The sequence below is a fragment of the Pararge aegeria genome, chromosome 24 (assembly GCF_905163445.1).
Source record: "Pararge aegeria chromosome 24, ilParAegt1.1, whole genome shotgun sequence".
Lineage (NCBI taxonomy): Eukaryota > Metazoa > Arthropoda > Insecta > Lepidoptera > Nymphalidae > Pararge > Pararge aegeria.
Genome location: NC_053203.1, coordinates 12,126,153 through 12,147,693, shown reverse-complemented (window position 1 = coordinate 12,147,693; position 21,541 = coordinate 12,126,153). Strand labels below are relative to the sequence as shown.

The 21,541-nt window shown below is 36.6% G+C and overlaps 1 protein-coding gene and 1 non-coding gene across 2 annotated transcripts; one reads left to right on the top strand and one right to left on the bottom strand.

Annotated features, from left to right (window-relative positions):
* Positions 1 to 944: 944 nt before the first annotated feature.
* Trnag-gcc lies at positions 945 to 1,015 on the bottom strand. The gene has a single exon. It is a non-coding gene; the product is annotated as a tRNA-Gly (tRNA).
* An 11,637-nt stretch (positions 1,016 to 12,652) lies between these two features.
* Positions 12,653 to 21,541, top strand: LOC120634627 (facilitated trehalose transporter Tret1-2 homolog). Its single transcript, XM_039905359.1, has 3 exons — positions 12,653 to 12,818; positions 19,257 to 19,392; positions 19,960 to 21,541. Exons 1-3 carry the CDS (start codon positions 12,777 to 12,779, stop codon positions 21,288 to 21,290), a joined length of 1,509 nt encoding a protein of 502 aa, XP_039761293.1. The 5' UTR covers positions 12,653 to 12,776; the 3' UTR covers positions 21,291 to 21,541.

Sequence of the window (21,541 nt, the reverse complement as noted above, 5' to 3'; positions counted from 1 at the left end):
ATGAACACTGGATCTTTTTTATCAAAGTAGTTTCTTTTGTTTTGATAACATTTTTAATTCAACCAGAATTAATAAATACTGTTGCGCTTCGTCTATGTACTTATTGTTGTTTTTTTTTAAATCTCACCAGAACCGTTTGTTTTCTAAGGATAAAAAGTATTATTTTGCCATCATTGCCGCCGTGTTCAGTTTAATATGTACAGGAGCTACGGTGATACGCTGGATTAATTACTCTAATTAATTAACAATAGATACATATATCAATAGCATTAATTGCTATGAAAAAACGCCTGCTTTATTAAAATAGCAACGCGTTATAAATAAGGTTCTATATATCTGTTTCAAATGTCGGAATCGTTTTGCTTTTTTGTTATACTTTTATAAATATTTCTACTTGTTTTGTGTTGTTAAAGAAACTCTACACTTAATTTGTAATAGTTATAACAAAATCCTAGGGGCCTTGACCTTCCAAGTGAATTTTTACCCACACCACGGCTAGTATGGGCAGGACTGGCAGGAGCCAAAAATGGAACATGGAATAGGAGAAGTTTAACCCCGTTTATTATTACACATATCTTATTTGGATATTATTTCCACTGGTGCGTCAATGCCCTGAGAGTTAATAAAGCTGTGGGAGAACATCCATTTTTATCTTTTCCCCAGGGAGATAGTTTTTGTCTCCTGCCCGTTCTAGCCGTGGTGTGACATCTGTCAAACTCCACATTTATGTCAAACTCCCCGGGCTGTCACTCGCTAGGGTTAGGTACTGAGAGGGCATGTTGGAGAAGTATAAGGAGAGATATTTGGTCTTGATAATTAAGAAGCAAAATTGTTGTTAATATGTCTAGTTAGTAGTATAGGAAAGTGGATACAGTCAGATTGCTTGAATCTGAATTTTTCATTTACGTCGAAAATTTGCAGAAAAAAATAAATAATAAAAAAGCTGCATCGGCCGGGAATCGAACCCGGGCCGCCCGCGTGGCAGGCGAGCATTCTACCACTGAACCACCGATGCTTACACTTTAAAGTGTAAATTTAAGGTTTTAACACGTATTAACTGTTACTTTTCATCATTCGTTTACACATAGCTGTGACCTAAAAAAATACCACACGAAAACTACTATAATTATTGATGTTCTCTCATTGCTCGGATGTATATATTTTATTTGGTTGAATATTTTCTGTGTTGAATTCTGAAACCAAAAGGAGTGGTAGATATCAATATAAATGCGAAAACTTGTATGGATGGATGGGTGTTTGTTACTCTTTCACACAATAAGTAAATAGATTTTTTATCCAAGTTTACAGTAGTGTAGCTTAGATAGCAGAATTAGGGTATAATTTATAAAACTATTGCGTAAATATGCTAAAATCTTTTCTAATATTAGAAATGCAGACTAGCATAAATATAAACCGACGTGTCACTTTACTGCAATCTATATATATACTAGCGCCATCGGTCGGGCTAATTTGTCCATCTAAACCATCCAGGATGCCACCCAAACGTATACCAAAAAATTCATTTAAATCGGTCCAGAAGGAGTTCAGTGAGATACACACGCAAATGTATATTTGTAAAATTAATTGATCTTATACTCAAAGAATAATTTAATTATCAATGTAAAAAAGTATTCAGAAAGACATAAGTTGTTTTGGAGCAAAAAAAAAATTTCTACATTCAAGAAAATATTCTTCACTAAAGAAAGTGTTACTTATCTATATATATACTAGTGGACCCGCGCGACTTCGTACGCGAATGAGTCAACTTCAAAAAGTAGTCTTATGTTCACACGCTCTCAAAAAAGATATTTATTGCAGTTTTTGCAACATTTCTCATTAAAAATTATTATTTATTTATTAGGAAGCCAACGTGTATACAACCTATCTCAATATATGCACACATTCAACAATTGTTTTAGAATGCTGTACACCCCACTTAAAGGCTAACTCAAGCATAATACAAAAGACAATCTTTGTTTACCACCAAATTTTGTGATATTTAGCCGCTAAGCAAAAGAAATTTAAAATGAAAAAGAGAGAAAAAAAAACCCTAAAATAGGTACTTACATAACCGTCTTTGGTGCGCGGGTGCGGAATAGCTCCAACACAGTTCTGAAGATGATTGGACTGTCATTACCTCCGGCATTGCTGTGATAGGCGCGTTGCAATACCAATGCCGCTTAGACAGTATTAAGGGATTGTTCTTAATCTTCTTTTTATTTAAATTTGATTTTTGAATTGATTTATTTGGATTAGATTTTATTTCGTTTTATTTATTTAATTTAGTTTTATTTATTTTTGACATGTATTTATTTTAATTGCATTAAACTTTATGTCGTAACTGACCTTAAATTTTATGGGTAAAGCCTGAAATAAATGATTATTATTATTATTATATACAAGAAAAAAAAATTTAAAAATGTAAATAATTGACTAACAATCTTGCCGTACTTTTAAAAGTTTTTTGACTTCATTTTTGAAACACGGGGCGGAGTGTCGATAAATATCCAAGCCACAATGGAGCTACTATTCTACACAATGGAGTGGATCTGCCCAGATGTAGCGATTCTAGGTCTAAACGTTAGCTTATTCATAATATGCGACCTTGCATTATGCTTTGGTACCGCCAATCGCACCCTGCTCATCAGATTTGGGCAATCGATCCTTCCGTCTATTCTTCTGTTTACTTTTCAGGAAATTGAGATCAATAAAGTCCCTGCGATCAGACAATGACAACGCTTTGTATACATTCAGTAGATCAGCGTAGGTACTGACCTTTTTTAAAATGTTGTCCTTGTATGCAAGGTGCCGTAAAAACTTCTTCTGGACTCTCTCTATCCTATTCATGTGTATTTGATAAAATTGGCTCCATGCAATAGAACAGTATTCAAGTTTGCTTCGTACAATCTAATGAAATAGTGCTAGCTTGGTAGAAGACTTTTTAAAGTCCTTTGTATTTTTAATGATGAATCCCAAGAATTCCAAAGATTTTTTAATCATATTATCCATATGTGGTATTAAACTCAATTAACTATCCATAATTACGCCAATATCTTTTATTTGGTTGACTTTTAATAATGGTAGCCATTGGTCGTAGCGTAATGTTATATAGCTTTAATTGATACTACCAATACAAAAAAAAATCGAAATCGTTACAGCATTTTCTGAGATTAGCGCGGTCAAAACGTCAATCAAAAACTCCGTTGCGCGGATTTTGAAAGACAAATGTGGAAAAAATAGTGATGTTATCCTGTAGGAGCTGTTGGCTTTTCCGGGATAAAAATAAGCCTATATGAGCTATTCCAGGATACGCATGCATTCGATCGTTGTCCCATATGCCTAGCGACGTGCTGTTATCTGTAAAGAGTTGTGTCCTTTATCTCCGACAATATTCATCAGATCTTCATGAAAATTAGACAATACATGCTTAATAGTACACATCTTCACATAAAAAAGAATTATTAAAATCGATTCAAATTTAACGGAGCTATGAAGTAAAATTGATAAAAAATTTCATCGTATTTCCCGAAGGAAACTTACTGTTTATCGGGATAAAAAGTATCCTACACCTGGATTCCGGTTAACCCGGAATATCAGGTACAACTATACCAAATTTTATTTAAATCCGTTCAGTAGTTTTCACGTGATGCCGGAACAGACAGATAGGCAGACAGACAGACGGACAAAAATTCAATAAAAATCTGTTTTAATAATACATAGTAATAATAATAATAATAATATTTATTTATTTGCCAAATTGTAGGTACATAACAAGTACACATTTCATTAAACATACCCTTCACAATCGACAGTCACAGACAGTGACAGTGTTTATAAAAAAAAAGAATAAATATATAAATTACATTACAATTTAAAGAATAAAAATACCATAATCAGAAATAAGTAATAATGTCATTTTAAATTAATTAGTCAAATAATACAGTTACAGATGTTGTTATACAGTTGGAAAAGTTAACTAAATAGGTATATTGCTGTCACTAAGGTATTATTTTACACTATAATAGTTTCATTTGTTGAGAGTATCAAAAATTGCTCGCTTGAATTTTACTAGTGGTAGATTTCTGTGACAGTCCGGAAGTTTATTGTACATAGTAATAGCCTTACAAAATGAATTGTTTGAGAAGACAGCCAACCTTTTTGTTGGTACCCAAAGTTTATATTTAGGATATGGTCTGCCCCTCCTGTTTGAATAAATTTCATTAAATGTAGGAAATAATTTAGGATTCTTCCTCAATCTTCATTTTGGACTCAGTATCGATTAAAAAACATTTTGAAAATTTTGACCAGGGGGTCAAAATTTTCAAAATATATTAAATGTACAGAAATCTTCCAGTTACAGTTTTATTATAAGTAGGTATAGATAGTCTTTGTGAGACAACATAACTCTTTATAAACAAAAAGCTGATATTATGCATCAACTTGACAGAAACGGACATAAATTAGTGATATCTGCATATCGTCTGCGAAAGGCGCAGAAGTTCTCTGTGGGGTTGAGTATACGCTTTTACAACATGATTCTTGTGGTAATTCTAGACCTACCGATGCATACTTTTAGAAATGTGTAAAAACACATCAACATCATCATCAATACAGCGAGCTTGAATTTGATGAATTTCTTATTGAAATCATATTAAAAACAATATCCTTTAATCGAAGCATGTCCAAAATGAAATGACCGCATGAATGACATAACAACATGCTGATACTGTCAACACTAAAAAAAGTTCCAATTTGACAGCACAATCCCCATCTGAAATTTAAATTTGTCAATTTGGCCCCATTAACAAAATGATCCGCCATTTATTGAATATATACCTAAGTTACAAAAAATGTATTAAACCATTTATTTAATAGCCCGTTCTTGTGTTATAAAATTACAACCAAAAGTGTCATTGATTTTTATATATATAGATAAGAGATTTCCACCTATATATTGACTCATCACGATATATCTGAAACCATAGTGAAAGTCAAAGTCAAAGTCAAATAATTCTTTATTCAAATAGGCACATAGATGGCACTTTTGATGCGTACATTACATGTAAAATATGACATAGGAGTGAGTTGATGGCGATAAATAAATTCGTAAACTTAAAACTAAAGCTACGAGGGTTTCAAACGCGCCCTGCTCTAAGAAGAAGCCCACAACAAACTTAGGCGGTTGTTATTTTTTTTTGTTATCACCATCTCACATTGTCCTTTAAAAACTAATTAAAGAAGCAATCTGTTTAGAGCAATAATTTACACCCAAGCATGTTTATCGTTGACGTTGTCCTTAATACTATAATAGGACTTTTCTATAAGCTTACGTTTAATACAAACTTTGAACTTTTTCAGAGACATCTCCAATATATCAACTGGTAATTTATTGTAAAATTGTATACAATTTCCTTAAAATGAATTAATTATTTTATGTAGTCTAGTATATTGCACTGCAAGTTTATTTTTGCTTCTAATGTTCAAATTATTGCAGTCACATTTTCTCTTAAATTTAGATATATTTTTGTGCACATATGTATTGGCTAAAAACTGTCATTATGTTAACATCTTTAAATTTATCTCTCAATGACTATCTCGGACCCATTTTATAGATCGCACGAACTTCTGCAGCACGAGAATAGTGCCAATATCAGCAGCATTACCCCATAGTAAAATTCCATAAATTCAAATTCAAATTCATTTATTTCAAGTAGGCCTACTTTATAAGCAGTTTTGAAACGTCAAGTATGTATGTTTGTAGTGACTCTACCACCGGTTCGGAAAGCAGATTCTACCGAGAAGAGCCGGCAAGAATCTCAGCTTTTTTCCAACATCAACATTTACAACCATTTTGCTATGTATATACGTTGTCGCAGGCCCTGTCGCAGTCAGCAGTGGTCTCCTTCTGTGAGGATGTGATGGTGCAGAAGGAGTTGGCCGAGCGGTTGAGAGAGGACGATGTAGACTCTAATCCGCTCCGCCGCAGAAGAGTCGGGCGTAGACAGATGGCGCACAACCGACGTCTGCCCCCTTGAGAAGGACCTCCGGGTGATAGATACGGGGATTCTGTCGCCCGTCGGAGTTTGGTCCTCGAGTTGAAAGGCATACCCCGTGTTCCTGGTTTGCCTTCGGTGGTGTTCAGCAGTATCCGAAGTTGTTACAGGGAAGTGCCTGCCTCAGTAGGCACCGCTGACTGGGTTGTGGTTGTGTGCGAAAGCGTTCCCATGACCCAGTTACCAGGCGATGAGTTGGAACACCGTGGGGTTTTAGTCGGTAAGAGTCCGGCATAACCACTGCGCCTCCCCGTGGTGTAGTGGTATCCATGAGGATTTCCCCACGAAAAAAAAAAAAAAAAAAAAAAAAAAAAAAAGGCCCTGTCGCAGTCGCAGTCACAGTCGCAGTCGCAGTCGCAGTCGCAGTCACAATCGCAATCGCAATCGCAATCGCAATCGCAATCGCAATCGCAATCGCAATCGCAGTCGCAGTCGCAGTCACAATCGCAATCGCAATCGCAATCGCAATCGCAATCGCAATCGCAATCGCAATCGCAATCGCAATCGCAATCGCAATCGCAATCGCACTCGCAATCGCAATCCCAATCGGAATCGCAATCGCAATCGCAATCGAAATCGCAATTGCAAACGCAATCGCAATCGCAATCGCAATCGCAATCGCAATCGCGATCGCAATTGCAATCGCAATCACAATCACAATCACAATCACTATAACAATCACAATCACAATGGGATATAACTAACGTGACCTGCTTAAGCTCCTATGCAAAGTTTACCCGCCCTGTGTCCATCAATTTGAGACGTAGGTGTTAAGCAAACAATGCCGCTAAGCGGCAGAAATAATAAATAAATAAGTAGACAATACACACATCGCCATCTAGCCCCAAAGTAAGCGTAGCTTGTGTTATGGGTAATATTTTTATAAATATAATACACATAAATATTTATAATATACAGATAAACACCCAGACACTGAAAAACCATCATGTTCATCACACAAACATTTTCCAGCTGTGGGAAACGAACCCACGGCCTAGGACTTAGAGAGCAGGGTCGCTAGTCGGCCGTCAAATCAGCAAGGTTATAGAACTTCCCCGGACGAGCTCTGTCACAAATAGCTCTACTACTATGTTTATGAGACCCTTCTAAATATTTACTCAAAATACCGCATAACCGTCAAGTTGCGAAGAGCCTTCTTTTTAACCTCCGTCAAAAAGTAAGTAGTTTTCTTTTTAGCAAGGATCGCAGTGCGCATGAGCGTTTGTTATGGATTACGAACTCCTCAAACTGGGGAAGCCTTGTCGTGGAAAACAGTAATTTGAAGTACTGTCTGTTCGACGGTTTGATCAGATAATGCTATTATGTGGTGATGTGCTAGACCTTTATAATAAACTCAGTAAGTTTAATTCAAAAATGGAATCAATACACACTCAGTTATTCTTTACTTTCTTACAATTCTGTCCCGGCGAACTTCGTACCGCGAATCATTTTTTTCGGATGAATGTTAAATTTTAATACTTATTATCCTATTCCGGTCTAAGAGGGATCCAAAATATTAAATATCATAAAAATTGGTTCTGCCGTTCTTGAGTTATAAATGGTGTAACTAACACAACTTTCTTTTATATATATATATATATATATATATATCTCTATTTATTTAAACAACTGCAGAACATAGGAAACACTTAATTATATTACGTGCAAAAAATTCAAAAATTCAAAATTCAAAATTCATTTATTTCAAGTAGGCCTAATACAAGCACTTTTGAAACGTCAAGTCTGTCCGTGTGTAGTGAATCTACCACCGGTTTGGAAGGCAGATTCTACCGAGAAGAAGCTCAGCTTATGCTCTTATACAACATCAAAAATTTACATTTTAACATTCATTTTTCTATCTTGTGAGAGATGAAAGCGGAGCCAGATGCTTCCAAGCAACCTTGTCATTAAGAAACTCATCAATTGTATAATAATCTCTCTGTAATAAATGTGATTTAACACATTCTTTAAACTTATGCATTGGTAGGTCCAAAATTACCAATCAAGGCTTATCACTTAAACTGATCACTTCCAGGCTACTAAACTAAACAAACGCTACCTAAAATATTTTAGATTTTGTCGCGCTTTTGTCGACCGACGAAGTGTCTAATGAGTGAACCCTGTCTTCCAATCATATTTAATTACTAATTATGATGTTTAAACTAAGCTCCAACACGACGTAGGTACGTCTATCTATTTTCGTATCTCCGAGCCTCGTCGCCTCTACCCTAATACCCACACCTTTTTCAGACCACGTGAAAATTCGTGCGACGCGATATTATGCGTGCGCCAAATAGTATCCAGCCTCCGCTGTCTGACTTGACACGATAACGATATTAAAATTGCACTATTAGCATTCGCCTGTTCACAAGATAAATTTAAAATAATGTTTTTAATTTCCTTTTTAATAGTAAGTAGTAAAGCATTTTGTAGCAGAACTTGTTCGGAGAAGTACTTGCTACATGCTTATTTCTGCCGCCAAGCATTGCTGTGTTTTGCTCGTGGCCGTAGGTGTGGCCTCAGGTTTAGATAGATAGATAATTTTTTTATTGTATAAATTAAAAGTGAAAACAAGAAATAACAAAAACAATAAAAATATATAAGATGCGCAATAGCGGTCTTATCGGTTTAAGCGATCTCCTCCAGACAAACCTTTATGGTAGAGAATAAAATAACACGTGATAAAATTCAATTAAATACATATTATTATATACATACAAATAAAACCCCGAAAGCTTTCAACTGGAACTACAGAACCGGTTTGATTGCCTAGCAGATTGCGACAATGTGGAGGATTTTAACAACAGGCTAGTTGAAACTGTCCAAACAGTCGGGTCCAAGTTCTACAAGACATACCGTAGAAACAAGGCCAATAGGTTCTCAACCAATACACTCAAGCTTATGACGAAGAGGCAAGAGATGGGACTACAGTCTACAGCAGACGCGTCCGCTTACCGGCGGATTAATAGGCAGATCTCTAGATCACAGAATTGTGATTTGCCGCACTTCAATACAGAGCGTATCAAAAATGCCATCGAGCAAAACCGAGGCTCTAAAGTGTTCGCTAGAGATCTGTCTATCGGACAGAGCAAGCTGATGCGACTGAAGACTAACAATGGTAGTCTCATCTCTTCCAAATCTGAAATCTTGGGTGAGGTTGAGAGCTTTTATGGACAGTTGTACACCACAGTACAGACGCCTGTTGAGGATTTGGCCAAGGATCCAAATTAACTCGACACTATACCGAAGATATCCCGGACGTCAGCCTATACGAGATTAGTGTGGCTCTCAAACAGCTTAAGAATGGCGTGGCGCCGGGTGACGACGGCATAACAGCAGAACTCTAGTATCGGATACTAAAAGTCCTTCAGCGATTGTTTGATTCTCTACGTGATAAAATCAGAAATGTAGAGATCTGTAGAAGAACCAGAGTTACCGACATAGCTCAACGAGTCGCGAAGCTGAAGTGGCAATGGGCGGGGCACATAGTTCGGAGGAGGGATGGACGTTGGGATCACAAGGTGCTGGAATGGCAGCCCCGTACTGGTAAACGCAGCGTTGGTCGACCCCCGACGAGGTGGACGGACGACATTAGGCGGTTCGCAGGTAGCTGCTGGTTTCAAGCGCCACAAAACCGTAGGATTTGGAACTCCCTACAAATGACCTATGTTCAGCAGCGTCTATCGGTTGATTTGATGATGATGATGATGATGACATACAAATATAATATACACATAAATATAGATATTTGTTTATATATATATAAACAGGTTTATGGACACAGGGCGGCTATTTGTTGTACGACTTCCCTGCATGCCCTGCAAGTGGGACATTTGCTTGGTCAACAATAGATATAATAAGTTCTTATTACTAACGTAAACTAATATTTTTTTATTGTTCAGGCTAACACACCTTTGTAAACATATACAATGAGTAAATTAAAATATCAAACAAAAATATAAAACAAAAATCCCAAAAATAAATGTAACACTTTTTTTTTGCCACAGATTGCTCCGTGTATGGACCACTTTATTCAGTTGGTCAGGCGAAATTTTTGTTACCTTGAACTTTTTACGAAACATTCTATTAAGTATGAAAGGCAAAAAAGTTTTACTGTTGCAAGATTTTTAGTAAGAATTATTTTTCGCGGTATTGTAACCTTAACTGCCTTTCAATCATATTTAATTACTTACCATGAATTTTAAACTGGGCTATAGGCTCCACGACGTCTTGTCTGTCTGTTTTGTTCGTTCGAGCTTTTGTTCAGAATAGCTAAACCGATACTACTTCCTCTGGCTATGCAAGGAGTGTATAAACTACCTTATAGCACAGCAAATAGGAAAACTGAAATATTAACTGTGCATTTCGTCAAACCGTTGTGTATTTTCTCAGAGTTCAAATTTATACAAAAACGTAAACGAGTAGTAGTAGAGCATTACGTGACAGAGCTCGTCGGGAAACCGCCATGCTTATTTCTGCCGCCAAGCATCATTGCTTTATTCCGGTCTGAAGCCAGTTTGTGGACTTTTGGACTAATTATGGTTTGTCCGAATGCCCCCGTGACCGTGGTAAGGGCCCAAGTCTAAATGACGTCAGAAATTGGGGCCCTCGTTTTCGCCGGCAAAGACGCTGTGTAGACTGTGTGTGAGTGTGTTTTTGGAACACATTATCGGGAGCCATTTCTTCGTCTGGGTCGTCAAAGACGTGTTCGGACGTCTCCGACTGAACTTGTTGTCGGGTTTGGGGGTACAAGTGGTCGCCTCGACCACTAGGGGTTTGGACTGTACATACACATATGTACATACCCTGCAAAGTATTGCTGTATATAGACGACGGTTTTCCACCTATTATAAGGTCAAAAAACCCTTATGTGAATAACCTACCATGGAACCTATCTATTCACATATTTTAAACGTTTCCTATATATTTGATAACTTGTAGTCGATAGACTTTGAAACTACTGAACCGATTTTAATTATTCTTTACGACCAGAAAGTTTTTTAATCCAAGAACAACATAACAACATATGCAGAAAGTTGTTTCATCCAAGAGTAACATATGCTATATAATATTCTAGTAAAAATAGGATTTCCGCTTGAAAAAATGGTATTTCTAAACCAAGTTAGAAAAAAACTATTTCTGAAATGCCCCCAATTTGGACGCTGTACCTATTCAAATATTTTAACAGTTCCTATTTACAAATTTAAACGAAAAATCGATCCCTGTAAATGCATCCAGCAATTTGCTCAATAATCCTGAGAATTGCAGCATGTACCCAGTTTTGGCATTGAAAACAACGGTGGTGTCTATTACGAATGCATTCGTGCTTGCGTCTCAATGGATTTTATAGATGGTTCGCATTGTACGCCGTTTAAAGCTTACTGTCATACTTTCTACACGGAGGGCCTCGAACTCACAGCCGTGGACTCAAAAAGCAGGGTTACTGTCCACTGCGCCAATCGGCCGTTCAATTAAAATTATTACAGTTATTTTTTTCCTTTTACGCCATTGGTTGCCTGGAAGAAATCGCTATGTAGCGATAAGGCCACCAAATTGTACTCTCTTTATATGTATTTATATCTTTGTAACTACTTTTTTTCTTTGGTGTACAATAAAAGTGTCATTCATTCATCCATTCATTATTTAGAAATTTAATGAACATGTATATATAGCGAAGTCATGTAAGCTGAATTACGAAAAATGGACCCGAGTTGCAAAAAAAAGAAAATATTATTATTATCATCATTGTCATCATATAAACCCATTAGCATTACCGACCTATTACAGGGCACAGGCCACTCCTCCCACAATGAAAAGGGATTAAGGCCGTAGTCAACCACGCTGGCCCTGTGCGGTAGACTTCACACACTTTTGAGAACACTAGGAGAACTGGCATGCAGGTTTCCTCACGATGTTTTCCCTCGCTGTTGAAATGAGTGCGATTCTAACGACGACTACCTCCTTTAACTTTTCGGATTTTTTTGTGTTATAGGCAATATAATGGGTACGGGAACTTGGGGCTTTTGTATGATGGTGGTCGCCATCGAAGGAGGGAGAATCACGATGATGCGTTGATCGAATCGACGTTTTGTAATACAGTCACTTTTGATAATGAACTTAGTCTTATTTTAGATGGGATTTGGCAAACCTCCATACAAATAGTAGCTGAGAAGTAGGGTGGCCGGATTTATAACAAAAATTTGGATCGACCCGAACCATAATCTTGCTTTCAAGAAAAATCTACAAATTTTTATATTTTTTTCTTCTTCTTTATCATTTTATTTCACATTAACATTTTTATTGGAATGAAGATTTTACTGAATATACGACCTAACTACAAGTCAATTAAGGTCTATTTTAAGTTCAATTTTCGAAAATAAGTAGATTTGTCTATGACTATGGAAATATATATATATATATATACATACCCGAGACAAGTACTGTCTCGGGTATTTCAAGTTTCCTGGCGACTCTACTAAGAAGTACCACCTAACACCAACAGACAAATACAACACTCAGAAATGTATTTATCATATTGATACCCGATAATGCTTTGTGAAGCGTGACATGTTGACTTATTGAGAGCCAGGTAGCGGTGGGAGGTGGACACGATGCTCGCAAGTTAGCGACAGATAACATAAATGTGCTCAAAACTTTGTTAAATTATATAATAGTGTTTTATATTTTGTTCAATTAAATAAAAGTGTTCGTGTTGTGTTGAAAATGGGGAAAAGTGAATCATGGATTACGCCTTTCAAGAAACAGGTATTAAAAGTTTTATATTCTGTTTATTCCTAGTAGTCTTTTAATGTTTTTCTAAACATTTTTCGATTATTTATGCTTATTTATGTTGCAATTTTATATGTGTTTAATTTGTTATTAAAAGTATTTAATGAATAGGAATGTGAAATAAATAGGTAAGTGCTTACCTATTTATTTAGTTGTGTTGCAATGAATAATGAAATATTCAATTGCAAGGTAATGCACCTAATGCACTAAATAATCCAATCCTATGGTAAGCGTAGCATACGTTATGGGAACTAAGATGACTAATGAATATTTTTCATAAATAATATACATAAATACTTGTAATATACAGCTAAACACCCAAAAAATGAAAAACATTAATGTTTATCTCGCAAACAGTTTCCAGTTGTGGGAATCGAGCCCACTGTCTTGGAATCAGAAATCGGAGTCCCTGCATACATAGAGTATAAATAGATAGTATGTAGTTACAAGCAGCCTGATAAAAAGTTAAAAGGTGTGAGATTATGGTTTTGTCGACATAAAAATAGGTGTAAAATAATATATGGTTATTATGAAAAATTTAGACTGATACATTTATTATACGACTCATGTGTGACATACACATACATACATTTAAAGGAAGAATTTGGCTTACCTACAGTCAGCCATTTAGATTTTTTTCCTTTTTAAATCGTGACACTTTACAAGTTTTTCTCCAAGAATATTTTTTGTTTGTATTTATATTAATGTATTAATGTTAACTATCCGTTTTAGAAAGAATTATTTGCGAATACGATTTTTAAATAATAGAAAAATGGTGGATGATAGGTGACCTAGGCTCCATCACAAATCTTCCTTGCCCTTACCGGGTGTTAAAGCAAAAAAAAAAATTGAAATAGCTAGTAGGTATACTAATATTATTCACTGTATTCAAGTTTTACTAAAGACTACTGAAACGATTTTAATAATTCTTTCACCATATTATCCGGAAGTAATAAAGACTCTGTTGCATTTTCGTAAAATAAGAATAAATGGTTTGGACAGCAATAATGATATTTCTACCAAAAAACCCAGAGAAAAAATACTTTCGCGATCTGTTTTATCCGCTTTCGCTGTCTTAAAAGAAACACTACGTTTTTTAAAAAAATGGTCTTTTTTGATTGGTCTTCTTATGCCGGAAAAAATATTTAAATGTCATTTTTCAGCGTAACATTACCAAATCTTAAAAAAAAAAGTTGAGTTAACTAGCATTACCAAATCTTTAAAAAAAAAGTTGAGTTAATTATTTAAAGACATTATGTTGAAAAACAAGATACGACTTTGTCCCACAGTTTAGGAGATAGTGAAAGATTTATATTATGGGACCTAAGGTCTGTGGCTACCCGCCTAGACGTCAATATTATATCCTGTTTGTTTATAATTTTGTCCTTCCTTAGGGCCCTAATTAAGCAACCAAACGAATTTTATTTTTGGCATTTCGTAACTCGAAAGGAATAAAGAATGAAGAGTTACGAATAGGCTGTACTTTATCCCAGAATAACGAACCATTTGTAAATATATAAATGCGGACAACAGCTGGTTGTCAATTATATTACCTATGTGCGTATTGAAGTATTAGGAAAGAAATTGTCAATATTTATATTGTCAATCCGCTAGGCCAATGTAACACGAGTGAAACCACAAGGCATAACTAGTACTGTTAAGGTAACTACTACGAATAGATACCTATTTATTCAAGTGGGTCTTTAAGTAGCAGTTTGCAGATTATACTGTTTGATGCATTCATCCTAACAGAAGGTAAATTACAACAAGACAATCATAATAATTTCCCGTGTGTTATTTGTTGACGTACGTACATAAGTACTGGCTCTACCATAGATTTCAAAGATAACTATGGATAATACGTTTATATTATGTACTTGGATTAAGAATTTCCGATTGCACTGAAAAAAGGTACTTATAGTTAAATAAAGTAGCATTTATTTAAAGTAGGTAATATAAGCGCTTTTGAAACGTCAAGTCTATCTGTTTGTAGTGACTCTACCACTGGTTCAGAAGGCAGATTGTACCGCGAAGAAGCCGGCAAGAAACCCAGCAGTTGATCTTTTTCAACATCAACTGTTAACATTTTACATATTCTTTAAACTTATGCATTGGTAGGTCCAAAATTACATTAGGAATCATATTATAAAAGCGTACACTCAATCCCACGAATTACTTCTGTACATTTCGCAGACGATAGGCAGATGACACTAATTTATAAATATATTGTCAAGTCATTACAGTTAGTGGTTTATAAGAAAAGTTAAGCTATGTAGGATATCTACATGAAATTATAATGGCCTTGTATAACTGCTGGTAAAAGTAGGTACCTACGTACTTGATTTCTAGGAAATCGTAATGCGAAGTCGGTACCTGGATAGCCACACCTATTAGGTTTGTTTCAAGAGATATTATTAGTTAGTAGTATAGTTTAAAAAAACTAAAAAATCCGCTTGATATAGAAGACCAAACTAAAAAACGAAAAATAAATTTGAATTAAGAATAGTTTGAAAAAATCTGACAAATATAAATTAATAAGAAAAAAAAAGCGTGTAATAAAGTAATACCTAAAAATATAATTATTAAAAATTTAACATAGTTTTTTTAGTAAGTATATTATAATCGGGCGATTGGCACAGTGAGCAGCGACCCTGCTTTCTGAGTCCGAGGCCGTGGTTTCGATTCCCACAACTGGAAAATGTTTGTATGATGAACATGAATGCTTTTCAGTGGCTTGGTGGTTTATATGTATATAATGAGTATTTATGTATATTATTCATTAAAATATTCATCAGTCATCTGGCAGACAGAGTTCACGATAATGTTATCAAAGGTGTGCGGACTACGGCCTTAACCCCTTCTCATTGTGGGAGGAGACCCGTGCCCTGTAGTGGGCCGGTAATGGGTTGATATGATGATGATACCTACTATAAAGTAGAAAAGTTAGAGTGGCGCGACGGGGTTTGAACTCGGCCCTACGAAAGTAAAGCCTGAGTAAATCTTTAGGCTATCACCGCTTCTCTAAGTATTGTCAAAGTCAAAGTCAAAGTAAAAAATATCTTTATTCAAGTAGGCCCATTGGTGGCACTTTTGATGCGTACATAAGAATTACACGGTAGTGAGATGATGGCGATAACCACATTCGTAAACTTAAAACTAAAACTACGAGGGTTCCAAACGCGTCCTGGTCTAAGAAGAAGCCCACAACAAACTTAGCCGGGTGTTTTTTTTTGTTATCACCATCTCACAATGTCATTTTAAATTATTAGAAGAGCAACCTGGTTGGGGCAATAATTTACACCCAAGCTTTTTTATCGTTTACGTAGTCCTTTATACTATAATAGGACTTTTCTATAAGCTTACGTTTAATAAAAATAATGATACATCCATACGCGTTCTTTTTATTTCGCTGTAGTTAGGTAGAAAATAGGCTATACTGATATCCGTATTACCACCATAAAATGACATTCCATTGTATCTATATCTATCGCGGTGGTTTCGAAGACGTTTTAGATTTTATTTAGTTTTAAATAGTTTATTTTAGGTTAGGTATATTTATACAACAAATATTTTAAAGAATAAATAAATTTAATTACTTGTATCTTGTATTAATTATTATATATATATATACATTAACAATGCAGTAATCGAATTACATAAGCTGTTATCATGCTATAATATTTAAATTTCTTATTACCCGCGACTTTGACTGCCTGACTTTTTTTACTTTTCCATTATCATATTATTTTAAGTAAGAGAAAATGTAATGTCGAGAAATTTTACTATTCATTTTCTATACTAACTAAGTATGGTTTTAAGACAGTAGGTACAGAAACTGTAGCAAAATTTCCTTTAACACGTTATGCTTACTAGCCACGTCCAAAGCCTCCCACTTTACAAACTGTCCTGCCCTATTTCCCCTGCCGGTATTCGAGCCCGGGACCTCCACGCATAACACAGCTCTCACCACTACGCCATAAAAGTGTATTCATTCAATCACCGATACAGGAAGTCACTTGTCACACATGGTCCGCAGAACTCTACAAAAGACCGTCCAGCGGTTTAGATGATATCTCCTCACTTGTCAAGCTATACTATAACTCTTTAAAACCCGCCAACCTTAATGTCGATCTCAGAAAACTTTCAATAGTCAGACAATCTATCTAGTCCATTAAGATATCGCCAGATGCCGAGTAACCCACTTCTTTGTACTGAACTTGACCTCTTTGTCCACATAGTATCAGTATTTGAGATTACCGATAAGCAGTAATCGGAATTGGCAGTGTAAAAACCTAATGATGGAGTATGAAGGTATCCAGTGCACTTCATACATGCACAAAAGTACTGCCTACCCTAAAAGTGATGTATAACTCGAATAGGAGGAGGATTTATGGCATTTGTTGCAATCTTTCCACTGTACATATACCCTGGAATGAAACCAGTGTACGCCACTGAAGGTATCATACAGAAGAAAAAACACGCACGCACGCAAAATAAAAAAAAATACAGGCCTCTTTTTTAGTAAAAGCCATGAGTATAATTACCGTGATTTAATGCCATGTTATATTTTACTGGAAACGGTGAAGCGGTGGCCGGTGATAGCCCAGTGGTTAGAACTTCGACTTCACAAACGGGGGGGCCGATTCGAATCCCAGCACGAACCGTTTTCTCGTTCTCTCGTTGGTCAAGTGATAAAATTCAAAATTCTAAATTCATTTATTTCAAGTAGGCTCAATATAAGCTCTTTTGAAACGTCAAGTCTGTCCGTTTGTAGTGACTCTACCATCGGTTCGGAAGGCAGATTCTACCGAGAAGAAGCTTGCAAGAAACTCAGCAGTTGCTCTTTTCCATCATCAACAATTTAGTTGTTTTCCAACATCGATATTTTAGTTGCTTAAAACACACACAACTTTTGTAAGTTATACAGTTACAGTTTTATTATAAGTATAGATTACGATATTAAAAAAGAGCAACTGCTGAGTTTCTTGCCGGATTATTCCGGTAGACTCTGCCTTCCGAACCGGTGGTAGAGTCACTACAAACAGACATGTTTGACGTTTCAAAAGTGTTAACTCGAAATAAATGAATTTGAATTTAGTTTTGCAAAGTCGCGCCATGGTAACACTGTCGCCATTATCACAAAATACCTATCACAGTGGCATCTTACAATCATGATACCCATTCTTACCTTCACCTTATCACAAAAGGTCTTATCAGAGTTAGGATAAACGATAAATACTTCAAAACGATTGCGAATTACATTGAGGTGGGTACTTATGATAATTGATATAATCTTGCATGGGAAGTTAATGGAGTTAAGGATAACAACTAAATTCAATAAAATATTATCTCCCGCCGACACTAGTGATGTCTTCTCTTTTGATACCCATAGTGAGGGAGTTTTGAAAATGGTGTAAGCCGCCATATTGTAGCCGCGGCCATCTTAGACATCTTAGCCATTTTCATCAAACAGAGCTAAGAACACTCCCGACTTATCACCTTTCATACAAAGAAAACCAAAACAAAATCGGTTCACCACTACGGGAGCTACGATGCCACAGATAGAAACACATAGACGTACGCGTCATGCTTATTACACCTTGTTTTTGCGTCGGGAGTTAAAAAAGAAGAAGTCATATCATAAGGATGCTCCGGTATCGATATAGGATATGAGTGCAAAACGCATAACGTTCCTAATGCCAACAACCAAGTCGTGATTGTGCTTTTCTGTCGGTTCCTTGCCGACAATCCACGCGCCTGCCGTTTATGTAAAAATCCTTATAAAACTTTACCTTAAAAGTTTTACCTCTTCCTAATTTATACATCAAGAAAGGCAAAATCTTAGTGACATCATACACGTGTTTGCTTTTTGCTGGTTATAGACAATGTAATTTCAGAAATATACCTATGTATATAATAGAATAAAATTTTAAATTTAAAACCTATAAATTTAAAAAAATCTTTGGCCCCGACCACTCTCACTGCCATACCCTTAGCAATATACACACTCTTCCACTCCTACTTACACACCCACACTCAATCCCACTCTCACTTCTACTGCCACTCACACTATTACACCCACAGTCACACCCAAAGCCACAACCACATCCACTCCCACTACCACACCCACAGCCACACCCATAGTCACTTCCACTGCCATACCTACGGCCAAGCATGAAGCATGGGCTTCTTCAGGGATTTAACGTATTAGTATAAAAACCATTATGAAAACAGGAAGCTTTGATCCTCCGTCATCAAGTCAAAGTCCTCTGAATCTACGGCCCCTAGAACGCTGCCACCCCTAGGGGACGACCTATACGGTCTATCGACAAATCCAGGACTTTTTGAAGATCTTAACAGAATGTACGTTTGACTCTCAACACAATTTTATAATAAAGCTTTGTTTATTTTCAGTGTTTCGTCTCACTTGGAGTATCTTTGAACATGGCTGCTCATGGCCTAGTGATGGGATTCGCAGCCATACTGCTGCCCCAGCTCCGACAACCTGACTCCATCATTCCTATAGACGACACCTCTGGCTCTTGGATAGGTAACAATGTCATTTAATAATTCTACATATTATTGGAAGCTTTAGCGAAAGAATTTGCATTCTAAAGTAAAGTGTAGTAGTAATAGAGCTTTGTGTGACAGAGCTCGCCCGGGGACATACTAAGCTAAGCAGCATTGTTGCAATGTTGTGTTTCAGTCGGAAGGGCGTTGTTGCCGATGTTGTTCAACATCTACGCCTGAGGTGGATGTATATAGGGAAGTACGTGTTCTGAAGTACTGCAGGACGTGTTCCTTGTATGACCAACGAAATTATCCGCTGTGTATAAGCGATGGTTTTCCAGTTACCATAGGCCGCCCTCTTGGTCCGCAATTATTAATATACAAAATAAATGAAAACAAAGTGAACACAAAAGCATAATTGTTAGGCTAATAAGCATACTTTGGATAAAGAATATTTATATCTTATAAGAATATTTATATAATAGGGGATTATGCAACGGACAGAATAGTATCCTGAGATCGGTATTATTATGATAATTAATTAATTACGCACGACAGCATATAAATGAAATAATATGATAGATTTGGCCTGTCTTTTTCCTTCCAGCTGCAATCCTGGGATTCGCCCTCGTCGCCGGTAATTTCATAGTGCCTACCATAATGGCAAAATACGGCAGAAGAACTGCAAATCTGGCCAGCTTAGTGCCAATGATCGTTGGCTGGTTCTGCATCATCCTCGCTACAAACATAACTATACTCCTCGTCGCAAGATTCCTCCAAGGCCTCGCCATGGGAATGAGTGCTTCTTTAGGCCCCGTGTTAATCGGAGAATACACCAGCCCAAAGAATAGAGGAGCATTTCTTACGGTCATATCATTAACGATAGCGACGGGTGTTCTTTTTGTCCATTCCCTGGGATCCTTTCTGTCTTGGCAAGTGACTGCTTTGGTGATCGCGTTCGTCGTTTTCGCGGATTTATTGATAGTGATATATTCTCCAGAATCACCTAGTTGGCTGGCTGATCAAGGAAAATACGATGAGTGTAGGAAGGTGTTCAGATGGCTGAGAGGGGACGGGGAGGATGATGAGCTAGAAAAAATGATAGATGCGAGCAGATTTATAAGAGAAGCCAAAGCACTCGCAAACTTGCCGGACACTTTTGTGAAGAAAATTAGAAGTAATATAGCGTACATGAACACGACAATGCGGAAAAAAGAGTTCTACAAACCCATTTTTATAATGATCCACATTTACACATTAGGACAGTGGGCCGGTGCAAATATTTTGGCCGCGTATACAATGGATATCTTCGCGAATGTTATTGGGACTGGAGCGAACATTTCCCTGATGGTGATCACCCTTGATATCCAGAGGATTATTTCGAATACCATGGCCGTTTATGTGATAAAGAAAGTCAAGCGCAGGACCATGCTTTTTATAACCGTTGCTATAAATCTGTTTGCGTTTTTGGCCACAGCAGCCTACACCTACTGCAAAGGTCATAATCTTCTGCCATTTGATCACCCAGCTATTGGGATTGCTCTCATTCATATACACATGTTCTCCATAGCGACTGGCACGGTTCCTCTGCCCTTTATCATAGCTGGGGAAGTATTTCCGTTGGAATACAGAAGTCTTGCTGGCGGTCTTAGTGTCCTATTCCTGTCATCAAACCTGTTCATCACGGTGAAGACTGTGCCATATTTATTCAAAAATTTTGGTATTCATGGAGCGTATGTTTTGTACGCAGTCGTGGTGGGATACTGTCTGGTGATCGCGTGGCTCTTCTTGCCAGAAACAAAGGACAGAACTTTACAAGAGATTGAGAACGAGTTCCGAGGGAGACCTCTTTCTCCCGAGGAACTGAAGTCCACTCAATCTCTCACTTCTATGAAGCAATTTAATACGGACAGACGGTGTAGTAGTCCAGTTATATGATTAGTACCTCCCAAGAATAATTTAAAGCGTTATTGTGATATATTATATTGTAGATATTAGCTGGCTGAAGGTCACATACTTACTGCTATGTACCAGTATAAGTTTGTACATGTATAGATAGGTATGTAAGTACAAACCTATTGCGTGACTTGAGCTGCAAAACGCCAAGGGTACTTCAATTCGTAAAGCCAATGTAGATAATGTATCTATACTCACTTTTTCTTACTTGTCCTTTTATGTAAATTATCTTT

Coding starts and splice junctions, on each gene's coding strand:
- LOC120634627 (XM_039905359.1), top strand. CDS start 12,777: ATGGGGAAAAGTGAATCATGGATTACGCCTTTCAAGAAACAG. Junction 12,819..19,256: donor TTACGCCTTTCAAGAAACAG/GTATTAAAAGTT, acceptor GTTTATTTTCAG/TGTTTCGTCTCACTTGGAGT. Junction 19,393..19,959: donor CACCTCTGGCTCTTGGATAG/GTAACAATGTCA, acceptor TTTTCCTTCCAG/CTGCAATCCTGGGATTCGCC.